At 43.7% G+C, this 14,282-nt stretch overlaps 1 protein-coding gene across 3 annotated transcripts in view; it reads left to right on the top strand.

The window, feature by feature from the left end:
- LOC126248882 (type-1 angiotensin II receptor-associated protein-like) overlaps positions 1–13,900 on the top strand; it is a 72,848-nt gene extending 58,948 nt beyond the window's left edge. Inside the window, exon 8 of one of the 3 annotated variants that reach the window (XM_049950339.1) lies at positions 13,563–13,900. In XM_049950339.1, the coding sequence (XP_049806296.1) occupies positions 13,563–13,714 (152 nt within the window). In that variant the 3' untranslated portion in view covers positions 13,715–13,900. The remainder of the gene's footprint in view (positions 1–13,562) is intronic. The other 2 variants (XM_049950338.1, XM_049950340.1) reach the window with 2 other exon arrangements.
- Positions 13,901–14,282: the final 382 nt, after the last annotated feature.

Raw genomic sequence — 14,282 nt, 5'->3', positions numbered from 1 at the left:
GTATCGCACAGTGGCTGGCGACAACACAGTGGTGTCGTGAGCGTAGTATCGCGCAGTGGCAAGCGACAGCACTTTAGTATCTTTTGCATTCTGTTGGTGTTTTATTTAGGTAACAATAAGTTATACACGTCACCAAGTATGTGCCCTTTCATCATGGCAGATGAGAGACAGTAAGATTATTTACGATGAATGCGTGGACGCCTTGTCTGACGTTTCAGACGACTTGGCCGAGTGGGAACAAGACACTGAATATCAAAAAAATGAAAGTGAAGCAGAATTGTCAGAAGATACTAAAATACATTCAAGAAGAATTCGGCGAATGCTACAGTTGCCAACTGATTTGGATGAATCAGAAGACGACGACAGTGCACAGTGGTCAGACTTTGATTTACCAAGGACCAGTAAGAAATTTGAAAGATTTTGCAGTCCAAACATATTTCCCAAAGATACACAGAGCATCGAGAATATCATAGAATTGTATATTGGGAATGATCTATTTGAATATATTAGCAACAAAACCAACAAGTACTATAGTCAGAATTGCAGTAGAAGGAAACTGGATTTTAAAAAATGGCAAATTTGTCGACATTATGGGACCCAAACTTCGAAAATGGTTTAGGCTTGCTGTCCTTATGGGAATTGTAAAAAAACAGCAAGGATCACTGATTATTGGTCAACGAATCCATTGATAGACACACCGATATTTCACAAAACAATGTCCCACATCTGATTCAGACAAATATTATTATTTTTACATTTTTTCTGACAACAATAATTAACGGGATAATGCCAACTGGCTTTTCGAAGTGCAATTCGTAATTGATTGTTTTCTGAAAAGTTGAGAGAGACCTTTAATTCAAGTCAAAACATCTCAATTGATGAAGGAATGATACTGTGGCGTGGACGGTTAAATTTTAAAGTTTACAATCCATCGAAAATGACGTAATATGGCATACTCATTCAGATGCTGTGAGATTAGAGTGTGGGATACGTTTCCTCATTCAAGATATATAGCGGTGCATGATAGCCTTTAGCAAAAACGGTGATTGAACTATTGACACCTTCTTATGGAAAGTGGCATGACCTCTACATGGATAATTATAACAGTGTAGAACTTGCAGAGAAGTTACTGGAAAAGAAAATTAGAGTTTGTGGAATGATACGGCAAAATATAGGATTTTGGGAAAAATTAAAGCACGCAAAAGTCAATGTGTTTGAATCTTGTCATCAATGGAAAGGTGAAGTACTCGCACAGGTATGGAGAGCTTCGAAAACTAAAACAATACAAATGATCTCTACAATACATAATGCCACTTTGACACTCAAAGAAAATGTAGAAAAACCAATTACACAATAAAAAAGCTGAAGTGTATTAGACTACAACAAATACATGAAAGGAGTGGATCGGGCAGACCAATATTTGAGTTATTACCCTATATACAGAAAAATTATAAAATGGTCAAAAAAAGGTTTGCATGTACTTCTTTAATTGCGCATTATTTAATGTGTCTCATACGTGGCAATATTTCAGTACAGACCACAAGAGTGATTTCACGATTTTTTTTATTGGAGGTGTGTGATTCGTGGACAAAAGACAGTGTACCTGCTTCTGAGCAAAACTTAAGGGTTGCCACTACATTGCATTCGTCTCCTCATGATCTGGTTGACAGACTTTCCGGCCACGTAAAGCAACACCAGCTAATACTTATTTCCGAAACGAATAAACGAAAATGAAGTAACTGCCATGTATGTAGCAAAAACAAAAAATGGAGAACAACAAACTTAATGTGCAAGTCTTGTGGAGTTGCGTTACATCTTGGAGACTTTTTGCTGCATATCTTACGAAAGAGTAGTACTAAGTACCAAAGACAATACAAATAAACAAATATATGAAACAAACAGATTTTGTATTTATTTATCTATGTATATCTCTGAAATTTTATGAGAATGGGGAAACAGGGTTGTGACCTTAGGAGAACTAACAACAAGATTAGGAAAACTTAACAATGTATAACCTCCCGATAATGTCAAGAACGGCTGGCGACAAGCCAAGTAATCTGAACTAGCACTGCCGGCACCAAGCGAATACATTTGTACGAGACGTGTGGACAGCAAAGTATTAACAGTTAAAATCTGAAGGTGGTACTCACAATAATGATGATTGGTCACTCCTTATGTTACGGAGTGTGTTGTAGCTATGCTAATGGAGGAACACCTCTCTAATTACTGTCAGAATGTGACATGAAATAGTCTTCTTCGGCACTGCTCGAACTCTCACTGCTCCTTCCCAGTTGTATAATTAAATTTTCTATGCATTCTTCCACAATGCCTTCATTTTTGGCTGCCTCTCTGATGACACTTGTGAACAGTACAATAATTTTTGTCCATGTCTCATTTGTACTTGATTAATATCTGCTACAAAAAGATTTCAACTTCATACATAATGAATTTTGTATTGTATGTAGGAAAATAATTTTTTATTTGCGGCCATATCCCTTCAACGGCTTTGAAGTGACAATGATATGGAGGAAGCCAAGCAATTTCATGCTCGTGCCTTTTTGCACTCTCATAAACTACATATGTCAGAAATTGTGGTTCTTTTATGGCATAATCTTGAGTAATTCTGCCTTCTTCATAGATTCTTTCAAATCCACTTTTCGTCATTTCAGCCACTGAATAATATCTTCTTTTTTTGTTGCCATAGTCATTGTCCTATTGTGAACAACGGAATGATAAGGGGTTATGGCCCATGACAATAACAGATGGACTTGTCAGATTTGTCATAAGCAACATTTCGAACCACTTTTGAAAAACCACACTGTTCTTCTCTTCATGGTAATAACCAGTCTTTCTTTAACAAAACATAAACAAGCAGTTTGGCACATAACTGTTCGACGTACCTGCATATAAAACAATAATGTGCCCTCCTTTTCCAACAGGCATTGCCTTGGTCCCCTGTGGCATTCCATCACTCCAGCCCCTACATAATGAATGTCTGGCATTAACCCACGTTTCATCTATCCACACTATATTTTCAACCTTGATCTTGTGCAGAAATATACACTGCCATGCGATTAAATCTGTCCTTTCCATCAATATTTTGGGTCCATTAAACACTGAATAGCTCAAGCCTGTCTTTTAGTACTGTATGTAATGAAAATTTGCTTTCTTGGAAAGATCATCTTTGTGAAGTGACACAGGTAGAGTGGAATGTTTGCTTCTCTTATAATAGCCATATGTATGAGGACAAATAGCGTCTTTCTCAAAAATCGTCCCCCCCCCAGGGGGTCCACAACTCTTTTGTGGATACGTGTGTAGCGAGCACGGGACCCCGAGCTAATGTGGCCTTCCTTCCTTTCCGGGCTGCATACCTTCCCTTTCTGCATCCTTCCCCATCCCCACCTTCGCTCCCCCCCCCCCCCCTCACCTCTGGCTCTTTCCTTCCCTTTATCCCCCTCTGGGAGTATGGTTTGTGCCTACGTCCAGAGACGGACGCTTGTAAATGTACCGCATTCTTCGCCTTCCTTGCTTGTATGTCTTCATCCTTCCTTTGTCCTTCTCTTTTCCTTACCTCTTCTCTTTACCCTTTTCTCCGCTGCGGCGTTTGAGACCCCTCTTCTTTCCTTTCCCTTTCTCTCTTTTCCTCCCTGTGCGTGTCTGAAGGCCGACCCACGCATTTCCAAGCGTAGCCGGTGACAGGGTAACGCGTAATTCCCCGCCCCGGGTAGACAGGTAGGACACGTACGTACCCCCTGGTAACGGCCAGGCTCAGGGAGGGGTGATTACCCGAGCTGATACCTTCCGAAAGTGCCGATTGGTCCCTCTGTCCGTTTGTCGGGAGGTGTGACCTGAGGTGTGAACAATCACCTAAGGTGGGAGTGCCCTCAGAGAGGGCTCCCACAAGGGAGGAGCGCGCCATCGGAGACGCCGGTAATCATGGGGGATTCTTCCGCAATGGTTTCCTCACCTTCCACTATGTCTGCTCACAAACATAAGTTCACTGAGTCTCAGCCACAGTCAGTTCTTCCATCGTTGCCACAGTTCCTTGTTGTTTCTCGGTCTGATGAAGGTCACGACTTCTCCACGGTCAACCCTTCCATTATTCAGAAAGGTTTCGACGCAATTGCAGGTCCTGTAAAGTCTTGTTCCAGATTACGGAATGGCACCTTGTTGTTAGAAACAGTCAGTGCCCTCCAGGCACAAAAATTGCTGCGTACTTCACTGCTCCACACCTTCCCTGTCCGGGTTGAAGCGCACCGCACTTTAAATTCGTCGCGTGGAGTCGTTTATACACGCTCCCTCGATGGATTGTCTGACGAAGAAATTCAGCACTACCTGTCTGACCAGGGCGTAACGGCTGTTCATAGAGTTGCGCAAAGGGTTGACATGAACCTCATTCCAACCCGAACTGTCTTCTTGACATTTGACAAAGTTCAACTCCCATCGAAAATCAAAGCAGGCTATGAGATAATTTCCGTTCGCCCTTACGTTCCGAACCCTACGCGTTGCTATCGGTGTCAGCGGTTCAATCACACTAGCCAGTCCTGTTCCAATCCGGCCAAATGTGTTACGTGTGGCAAGGATGCCCATGAGGGTGCTTGTCCACCTCCATCCCCTCGCTGCATCAACTGTATGGGTGACCACGCTGCTTCCTCTCGAGATTGCCCCGTTTTTAAGGACGAATAGCTCATCCAGGAAATCAGAGTGAAGGAAAAGGTGTCGACCTTTGCTGCTCGAAAATTATTTGCCAGTCGACAGCCCACCGTGCCTCAGACAGGAAAATACAGCACTGTCCTTGCTTCCCCTCGGCCAACAAAGGAGGCGGCCACGCAGACTTGCGACCTCACCTTCAGTACCACGGTCGTCAGATCGGCCAGCGCAAAGATCGCCCGTTCAACCTCACCACTTTCGCCTGCCCACTCTATGGCTAACCCTTCATCGGGTTCTGCTAAATCTCGAGCCCAAAAGTCAGACACCAAGTCTTCGAAAAAAGAGCACACTCGTGAAGATTTTTTACGTACCCCAACTTCACAACCATCGGTTCCTCCTTCTTCTAAACATCATAATTCCAAGAAGGCTACAAAGAAACCCAGTTCATCTCCTCCTCCGCCAAGGCGTGTCCCATCTACAGCACCACCTGGCGGAAATCACCCTCAGCCGTCTTCTGTGTCGCCGAGACGCACTGCTGGCAGCCGATCAACCGGCCGATCGCTGGTGGCAGGAGCTGCTCCTGAACAACCTATGGATCAGGATCTTCTGCCTTCGGCTGAATGCCACTCCATGCTGTCAGTTGCAAGCTCTGAGCAGTCGTTGAGTTGACGGCAACTTTGGTCACATTCCTCCATTTTCTGTTCACCCTATGTCAATTATCCACTGGAATATCCGCGGCATTCGAGCCAATCGGGATGAATTGTTGATCCTCTTACGATCCTACTCGCCGGTCATCTTCTGTCTTCAGGAAACAAAGCTGCGTCCCCATGACCGCTTTGTTCTCCCTCATTTTCAGTCTGCCCGATATGATCTCCCCTCTGTTGAAGGCACTCCAGCCCATGGAGGACTCATGATTCTTCTCCATGATACTCTCCATTATCACCCAATCCACTTAATCACTTACTTCCAAGCTGTCACCGTCCGTCTTTCCCTTTCTGGATACACGTTCTCTCTTTGTACTGTATACATGCCATCGTCCACACCAATGGCACGAGCTGATCTGCTTCATCTTCTTGGTCAGCTTCCACCCCCCTATTTGCTGGTTGGGGACTTTAATGCCCACCACCCGCTTTGGGGATCTCCACATCCTTGTCCACATGGCTCACTATTGCTAGACGTCTTCCACCAAGCGGATATAGTTTGCCTCAACACTGGGGTCCCCACATTTTTGTCTGCCTCCACGACAAATTTATCTCATTTGGACCTTGCGGTCGGTACTGTTCTGCTAGCTCGGCGCTTCGAATGGTTCGCCCTTGATGATACACACTCGAGTGACCACTTTCCATGTGTCCTTAGACTGCAGCCTCAACTGCCATATATGCGCCCGCGACGCTGGAAGTTTGCCCAAGCCGATTGGACACTTTTTTCGTCTCTAGCGACATTCGATGACCGTCACTTTCCTAGCGTCGACAATGAGGTCACACATATTACAGACGTTATTCTTACAGCTGCGGAACGTTCAATACCACGCACCTCCGAATTGCCCCGGTGCCCCCCAGTTCCTTGGTGGAACGAGGCATGCCGTGACGCATTACGTGAGCGGTGACGTGCTCTTCGCATTTTCCGCCACCATCCTACTTTGGCCAACTGTATCCTCTATAAGCAGTCCTGTATGCGATGCCGTCGTGTCATCCGCGATAGCGAGAAGGCAAGTTGGAAATTCTTTATTAGCTCATTTAACACCTTCACTCCCTCCTCGGAAGTTTGGAGTCGGCTTCGACGGTTCTCAGGCGCGCCTAGTCTCTCCCCAGTCTCTGGGCTCACTGTCGCACATGATACATTAGTGGACCCCGTCGCAATTTCTAACTCATTGGGTCAGCACTTTGCTGAGATTTCGAGCTCTTCAAATTACCCGCCAGCGTTTCTCCCGAAGAAACGTGCAGCGGAAGTGTGACATCTTGCTTTCTCCTCTCAAAATCGCGAAAGCTACAGTACTGTTTTCTCCATGCAGGAACTCCAACATGCACTCTCTTCTTCTCACTCCTCCGCCCCAGGACCAGATGGTATCCACGTCCAAATGTTGCTGCATTTATCATCCCATAGTCTGCGTTACCTCCTTCGCCTTTACAATCGAATTTGGACCGACAGTACTTTCCCCAGACGATGGCGGGAAGCTATCGTCGTTCCTGTTCCGAAATCTGGAAAGGACAAACATTTCCCCTCTAGCTATCGCCCCATTTCTCTCACGAGGAGTGTATGTAAGGTTTTGGAGCGTATGGTGAATTGCCGTTTAGCTTGGTGGCTGGAGCCCCGCAGTCTTTTAACACCTGCCCAATGCGGTTTCCGAAAGCATCGTTCTGCAGTTGACCATCTTGTTTCTCTCTCCACTTATATCATGAACAATTTTCTCCGGAAACTCCAAACAGTAGCAATATTTTTTGATCTGGAGAGAGCATACGATACCTGTTGGAGGACAGGCATCCTCCGCACACTGTTCTCTTGGGGCTTTCGAGGTCGGCTGCCCCTTTTTCTTCGCGAATTTATGGCAGAGCGCACATTTAGAGTGCGGGTGAACACTACTCTCTCCCGTACTTTCTCCCAAGAAAACAGGGTACCCCAGGGCTCCGTGCTGAGTGTTGTACTGTTTGCCATCGCCATAAATCCAATTATGGATTGTCTCCTCCCTGATGTCTCGGGCTCCCTCTTTGTGGACGATTTTGCGATCTACTACAGCTCTCAACGGACCAGCCTTCTTGAACGACATCTTCAAGGATGTCTCGATCGCCTCCACTCTTGGGGCATCGAAACCGGTTTCCGTTTTTCTCCCAGTAAGACCGTTTGTGTTAATTTTTGGTGACGTAAGGAGTTTCTTCCACCCTCCTTACATCTAGGACCTGTCAACCTTCCGTTTTCAGACGTCGCTAAATTCTTGGGTCTTACGTTTGACAGAAAACTGTGCTGGTCCTCCCACGTTTCCTATCTTTCAGCTCGCTGTCTGCGATCCCTCAACACCCTCCGTGTCCTGAATGGTACCTCCTGGGGAGCGGACCGAGTGGTCCTTCTCTGCCTCTATCGCGCCTTAGTGTGCTCGAAATTGGACTATGGAAGCATAGTCTACTCCTCTGCTCGGCCGTCTATTCTTCGGCGTCTCGACTCTATCCACCACCGTGCATTACGTTTACTGTCTGGAGCTTTTTACACCAGCCCTGTGGAAAGCCTTTATACTGAGACTGCTGAACCTCCGCTGTCCAATCGGCGAGCAGTCCCTCTGAGTCGTTATGCTAGCCATCTGTCTTCCATGCCTGCTAATCCAGCCCATGACATTTTTTTCGACACCTCCTTTGATGTAGGGTATGCAGGCCGCCCCTCCTCCCTACTACCACCGGGAGTCCGCTTCCGTCAACTGCTCCATTCTCTTTCCTTCTGCTTTCCTAAAACCTTCTTGACAACTTGGGGTACAGCACCGCCTTGGCTCCCTCCCCGGATCTGCCTGCTCTGTGACCTTTGTCGATTTCCCAAGGATGGTACCCCTTCACTTGTTTATCGTTGGGCATTTGCTGCTCTATGTGTATAAATGACGGACACCACATTTATTTACACCGACGGCTCGAAAACATCGTTAGGTGTAGGGAGTGCCTATATTGTTGGCGACACCCAAAATCCCTTTCGGCTTCCCGACCAGTGTTCGGTTTATACTGCGGAGCTTTACGCTGTTCTCCAGGCTGTCCACTACATCTGCCGCCATCAGCGAATACAGTACGTTATCTGCTCAGATTCTCTCAGCTCTCTCCTCAGTCTCCAAGCTCTTTACCCTGTGCACCCTCTGGTCCACCGGATTCAGGACGGTCTGCGCTTGCTCCACCTGGGGGGCGTCTTGGTGGCGTTTCTCTGGCTCCTGCGACACGTTGGTATCTGTGGAAATGAGGCGGCCGATATTGCAGCCAAGGCTGCAGTCTCTCTTCTTCGGCCAGCTATTCGATCGATTCCCTTCGCCGATCTACGGAGCGTTTTATGTCGTCGTGTTGTTCATTTATGGCATGCGCATTGGTCGACACTTCCCCATAATAAATTGCGGGACGTGAAAGCTCTTCCTTGTGCTTGGACCTCTTCCTCCCAAACGCGTCGTCGGGAGGAGGTAATTTTAACTAGACTTCGGATAGGGCACTGTCTTTTTAGCCATCGACATCTTTTAGGCGGCGATCGTCCCCCACTCTGTCCCCACTGCTCTCAGCTGTGGACGGTAAGACACCTTTTAATTGACTGCCCCTATTTTAATCCGTTACGCTCCCGTCTACAGCTATCGCCTGATATATCGTCGATTTTAGCAGATGACACGCGCTCAGCCGATCGCGTTCTCGAGTTTATTAGTGCCAGTGAAATGATGTCAGTCATTTGAAGCTTTTTTTGGGGACAACCAACCCCTTTCTGTAGTGGATTTTTGAGCCTTCCTTCTGCTTTTAGTTTCTCCAATTTTATGACTTTCGTTCCCATTGCTGCTGGTTTCCATTTTCGGTTTTTTACTGTTTCCTAAGTCACGGACCGGGCGCTAATGACCATAGCAGTTTTGCGCCCTAAAAAAAAAAAAAAGGAAATCGTCCAAAGCAGTCAATGGCTTTGTCCTCAGCTGCTTCTTTGCTGGTGTGTTCAGCCTTGTTGTGCCACTCTCACCACTGTATATACTGTAGTGTTCTTTCCCTGTAGTTACAAAAAGCAATCTTGCTTATTTTCAATGCTGCTGCAGTTCTCTTAACAAATAAGGCTTACTGTTTTCCTTTTCTTTTTCAAAGTAGTCCCTCGCCGAATACACGAATTTGTGGGCTGGGACTTACATTCATGGGACCTGTCCAGCCATTCAGATTTAGGATTCTCTTAGCTTCTCTAAGATGCTTAAAGTAAAAGCCAAGAGGAGCCCTAAGTAAGGAAGTGACCACTTACATTCCGTACCTTTCCAATTTTGAACTTGTGCTTGGTTTCCAATTATCTCATTATTTACAGGGGCATTAAACCTTAATCTTCCTTTACGTGCCACAAGTGGACAGTGCAACAAAATTCTTATTTGTATGGGGAGTAACCTCTCAAAATATTTGACCTCGTGTATCGTGAAATTAAAATTGCATCCACCCATTATTGTGTCGGTCTTCCAGTTGGTGGCTTTCAATTACACCTATCTCATCAGAAATAAAAATATCAGTCAAGTGTAATCCTGTAGGTATTTCATGAGGTTAATCCTTAGGCTCTGTGCAGATTAATAGCCAGCTGCCCAACTCAGCTTCCCACTCATGTCATTTCTGTTGTCTTCTGGAAGGTTCCAGACTCTGCTGCCTCATTTGTATAAATGGGACACTGTGACAACCCCAGTAGTCAGTAGTTTTAGTTCTGACAACAGTGGCACACACAGCTGTTGAAAGCTGAAGTATTTCATTTTAAATGTTAAAACAGAATATTTCATTCAAAATTACATTATGATTGTCTTCTTAAGTGTCAGTAACATCATTATTGCCTGAATACTGTCAAAATATGCACAAGTAGCATGATGAATGGCACATCTACACCAGGAAAATTAGATTTACGGTAACTAATAAGAAGCTGTCGGATACACCTGCAGCATAAAAGAATTACCAATATGTTAAATGTAAACAGGATGTGAAAATTAGTAGAATGTTAAATGTAAACAAGTCTGTTTTTATGTTGGAAACATCTGTTTCCGACTTACTCCTGGGAAAAAAAGTTGTAGTATTCCTTCTGCTAACTACAAGATTATATGATAGCAGAACAAACACTGTAAAATATCTGGGAGTATGTGTACAGAACGATTTGAAGTAGAATGATCATATAAAATGAGTTGTTGGTAAGGCGGGTGCCAGGTTGAGATTCATTGGGAGAGTCCTTAGAAAATGTAGTCCATCAACAAAGGAGATGACATACAAAACACTTGTTCGACCTATACTTGAGTATTGCTCATCAGTGTGGGATCCATACCAGGTTGGGTTGACAGAGGAGATAGAGAAGATCCAAAGAAGAGCAGCGAGTTTCATCACAGGGTTATTTGGTAAGTGTGATAGCATTATGGAGATGTTTAGCAAACTCAAGTGGCAGACTCTGCAAGAGAGGCACTCTGCATCGCAGTGTAGCTTGCTGTCCAGGTTTCGAGAGGGTGCGTTTCTGGATGAGGTATCGAATATATTGCTTCCCCCTACTTATACCTCCTGAGGAGATCACGAATGTAAAATTAAAGAGATTCGAGCGCGCACGGGGGCTTTCCGGCAGTCATTCTTCCCGCGAACCATATGCTACTGGAACAGGAAAGGGAGGTAATGACAGTGGCACATAAAGTGCCCTCCGCCATACACCGTTGGGTGGCTTGCTGAGTATAAATGCAGATGTAAATGTACAGATTATTAATTGAAGCTAATTGCAGACTGGTGTCTAACATGGATTTTGAAAGAGTTTGGAGGACAACAAAAAAGTTTGATAAGAATTTTTTGTTGTGCAGTTGCCTGCAAAATGTTAAATACATACAGGTGTCAGGCTTTCATAGTGTTGCTATGCTGCTATTTGTTTCTAGATATTATAGAGTCCTGAAGACCATTGTAATTAATACCTTATTCTATACTGTATGGTCACTGTGAAGTGTGTGGTTGTGTCTGTCTCATTGCACCATATATTAAGGGTTCTTTGAGTTCCATTCACAGACTGCTTGCTTGTACAATTGTGCAAGTTATTAGTCTAATTTTGCTGCTTCATTTCTGTCAGTGATAAGTAGAGCGTTGTAGCCTATTCATACATTGTGCCCGGAAGGCTAGTTCCTGGAATTTCCTAAGAAAATGTTCATGAGATATTTGGTATTTTTCTTACTGTCTAATAGTTCAGGTTTACCAACAGTTCCTTTACTCTTACATGTCAATAATTTTGTGATCTTCATGCAACCTTCATAAGTGCATGCTAAGCAGACCCCCCACTGACTTAAGGCCTATTCTAGCATGGGTCACTTCCCAGATTTTTAATTAGTGGAAAGATTCAACTCATAAATGTAAGGCTGCCATTTGATTTGCTTATAAATGAAACTATGAGTGAAAAAGAGAGAGAATAGCTGGCCAGTATTTACCCTCAGGAGGTAAGCTTCCAGCACTGTCAGCACTCATTTAAAAGTGAGAAACTGTTCCTAACTCTTGGAACTGTTCGTTCTTTCCTCAGGAGAGAAAAAGTGATGGTTTTGGGAGGGAGGAGTCAGTTCATTCCTACCCCAGGTTGAAAGGGACCAGTGGTACAGGCTCAGGGGAGACTGATTTAATTTCGCTTGAGTCTTACATAGCTCGTCTTTTAGGTTTAGCCAACTTGGACTAGTTCTGTGAAAGTTTGTAGAGTGGCTTCCTAATACCGTATTTTCATCTTGTGGAAGGTTGTGTGTGGTCAGTAACTGTTACTTGACTGGGTGGAGAGTCAACTATCTGAAAAATTGTCATCATTGAACACCATGTACAAATTTGAAAATGGCTTCCCAACTTAAACTGTGCAGTAATGAAAACAAAATTAACAGGAGATTTGCTTCACCCAGTGTCACTCATTTGTCATGAGTCACAATGTGGATTGTCACAGAATTGTCTAAGTATCTGGCTCAGGCCTTCCACATGTATCAGAATCAGAGGCCTGCAGTCATCTCTCAGAACAAAACTGCAGAAGGTGAGCATATCAAAGCACAATGGCTAGTCTTGTCAACTGTACTTATATCATTGGAAGGAATGTAGTCTAGTCTCACAACTTGCATCATTAGTTGTGATGTTGACCACAATCTGTATTTGCCACCAATTTCTGCATAGTTTGCTCCACCAATGATTACCGGACCCACCCTTGCTACTGACATAGGGTGTTTGTAGCTTTCCAATAGGAGAAGTTTGTCACAGTTGTTAAAGTACACTGTCAATTTGACAGCACTTCAAAATTGTTGGGAGGTAGTGACTGTTATTATGGCATTTCATGCATATCTTCCTGAAATTTTATTGTATCATCTCTGGATGCTCCTACTCCTTAAAGCAGTACCAGTACAACAAATCACTTACCACATTCCAGAAAGATACAAACTCATAAAGTAAGAAATTTAAGCACCCTCATCATTTTGCCCAAATGTGGATTATGAGGCACTTTCCCAGCCTTCACCTTGAGCTCTGGAAAAAAATATCAAAACTACTGAAAAGCTTGCTCAGTCGAGGAAACATCACCAACTTGACCTCATATTTTGAGGAGGAAAAAGCGCACTTGTAAGGTATCAGCCCCAGGAATTGAGCCAGAGTGAAAATTTGGGCCATAATTCTGAAAGTATGCAGTTATAACCTTCTGAAAGTACCACTCTCAAACTTTTGCATGCACTGGTTGCTGGTCATTCACTACACCACCACCACCACCACCACCACCACCACCACCACCTAATGCCAGAGTGCGAAATACAGTACAGCAGAGTGACAACCAGTGCTCTGTTTGCGAGATGTTGAAAATGAGAGGGAAGAGGAGGGGGTAGGTGCACAAATCTGCTCTGTGAGTTTTAAAATCTGGTTTAAGAACACACATTATTCTACTTGAATAACAGTAAGTAATATGACTGTGTAATATCTCAACCTCACACCTATATATATTCAGTATTATTTTAACAATATTCTCATACTGATCCAGTGCAAAATTTTGTAAAAGGTTGATTGATGGGCTTAATATCTTGCAGATGTGCTTTTTTCTCCTTAAAATATGAGATCAAGTTAGGGATGTTTCCTTGTGAGAGTTAATAATTTAAGTGCCAGTTGTACATTTTTCATATAATGTAACTGGGTGGCATCGTAACCATAAGAGTTACTATGTTATACATAAGCGTGTACTCATGTTACAATATTTGTAAAATTTAAATCCTTTAATCCGGAATTTTTCAGGTAATTCTGGCAGAACCAGGACTGTATATGAGGACATAGACAGTGGAACCCACCAAGCAGTCCCCAGCAATAATGCAGCAGGAACAAGCACCATTCCATCATTATACTCTGCTCAGGGCCCAGAGAAAATACCACCACCATATGGTGCCTGATGCAGTCTTTTTTTTTATTATTTTTATTTTTTGTACATTACCATATGAATTTAAAAGTTCTAATTGTGTGGAGAGATGTTTGTCTCCAAATGGAGTAAGAAATATCCTAATTCAGCTGAAAATTTCATTAACTACTGAGAAATACTCACTGTACATTTTGTAGTGCAAATATTTTTAATAAACTGTGTTTATACATGTTACCAAATTTTTCTCTACTCCTATTTCTTCCCACGAGTGTCCAGTTGTCGCACTGTATATGAGTCGCACAACTGCAAAGAGTATTTTGAACACAATAAAAATGTTAAGTTTCAGTGCAGTGATACAGTGGTTTGTGCACTGGGCTTGCATTTGGGAGAAATGAGTTTAAAAATTCTGTGGTTGGCCATCCATATTTAGGTTTTCAGTAGTTTGCCTGATAAATATAAATATGCCCAAATGGGAAGTACCGAGTATACAAATTAGACTGAAAGGCAATAATGCAGATTGTCTACAAGAAGCTTAAAATCATTGAGAAAATGTTATGCAGGTTGGAAGCATAGCACAGAAGTTAAAGGAACAAAGGTAAATG

Source organism: Schistocerca nitens, chromosome 3 (assembly GCF_023898315.1).
Source record: "Schistocerca nitens isolate TAMUIC-IGC-003100 chromosome 3, iqSchNite1.1, whole genome shotgun sequence".
Classification (NCBI taxonomy): Eukaryota; Metazoa; Arthropoda; class Insecta; order Orthoptera; family Acrididae; genus Schistocerca; species Schistocerca nitens.
The sequence above is the reverse complement of the archived record's forward strand: the minus strand, read 5'-3'. Positions and strand labels throughout refer to the sequence as shown.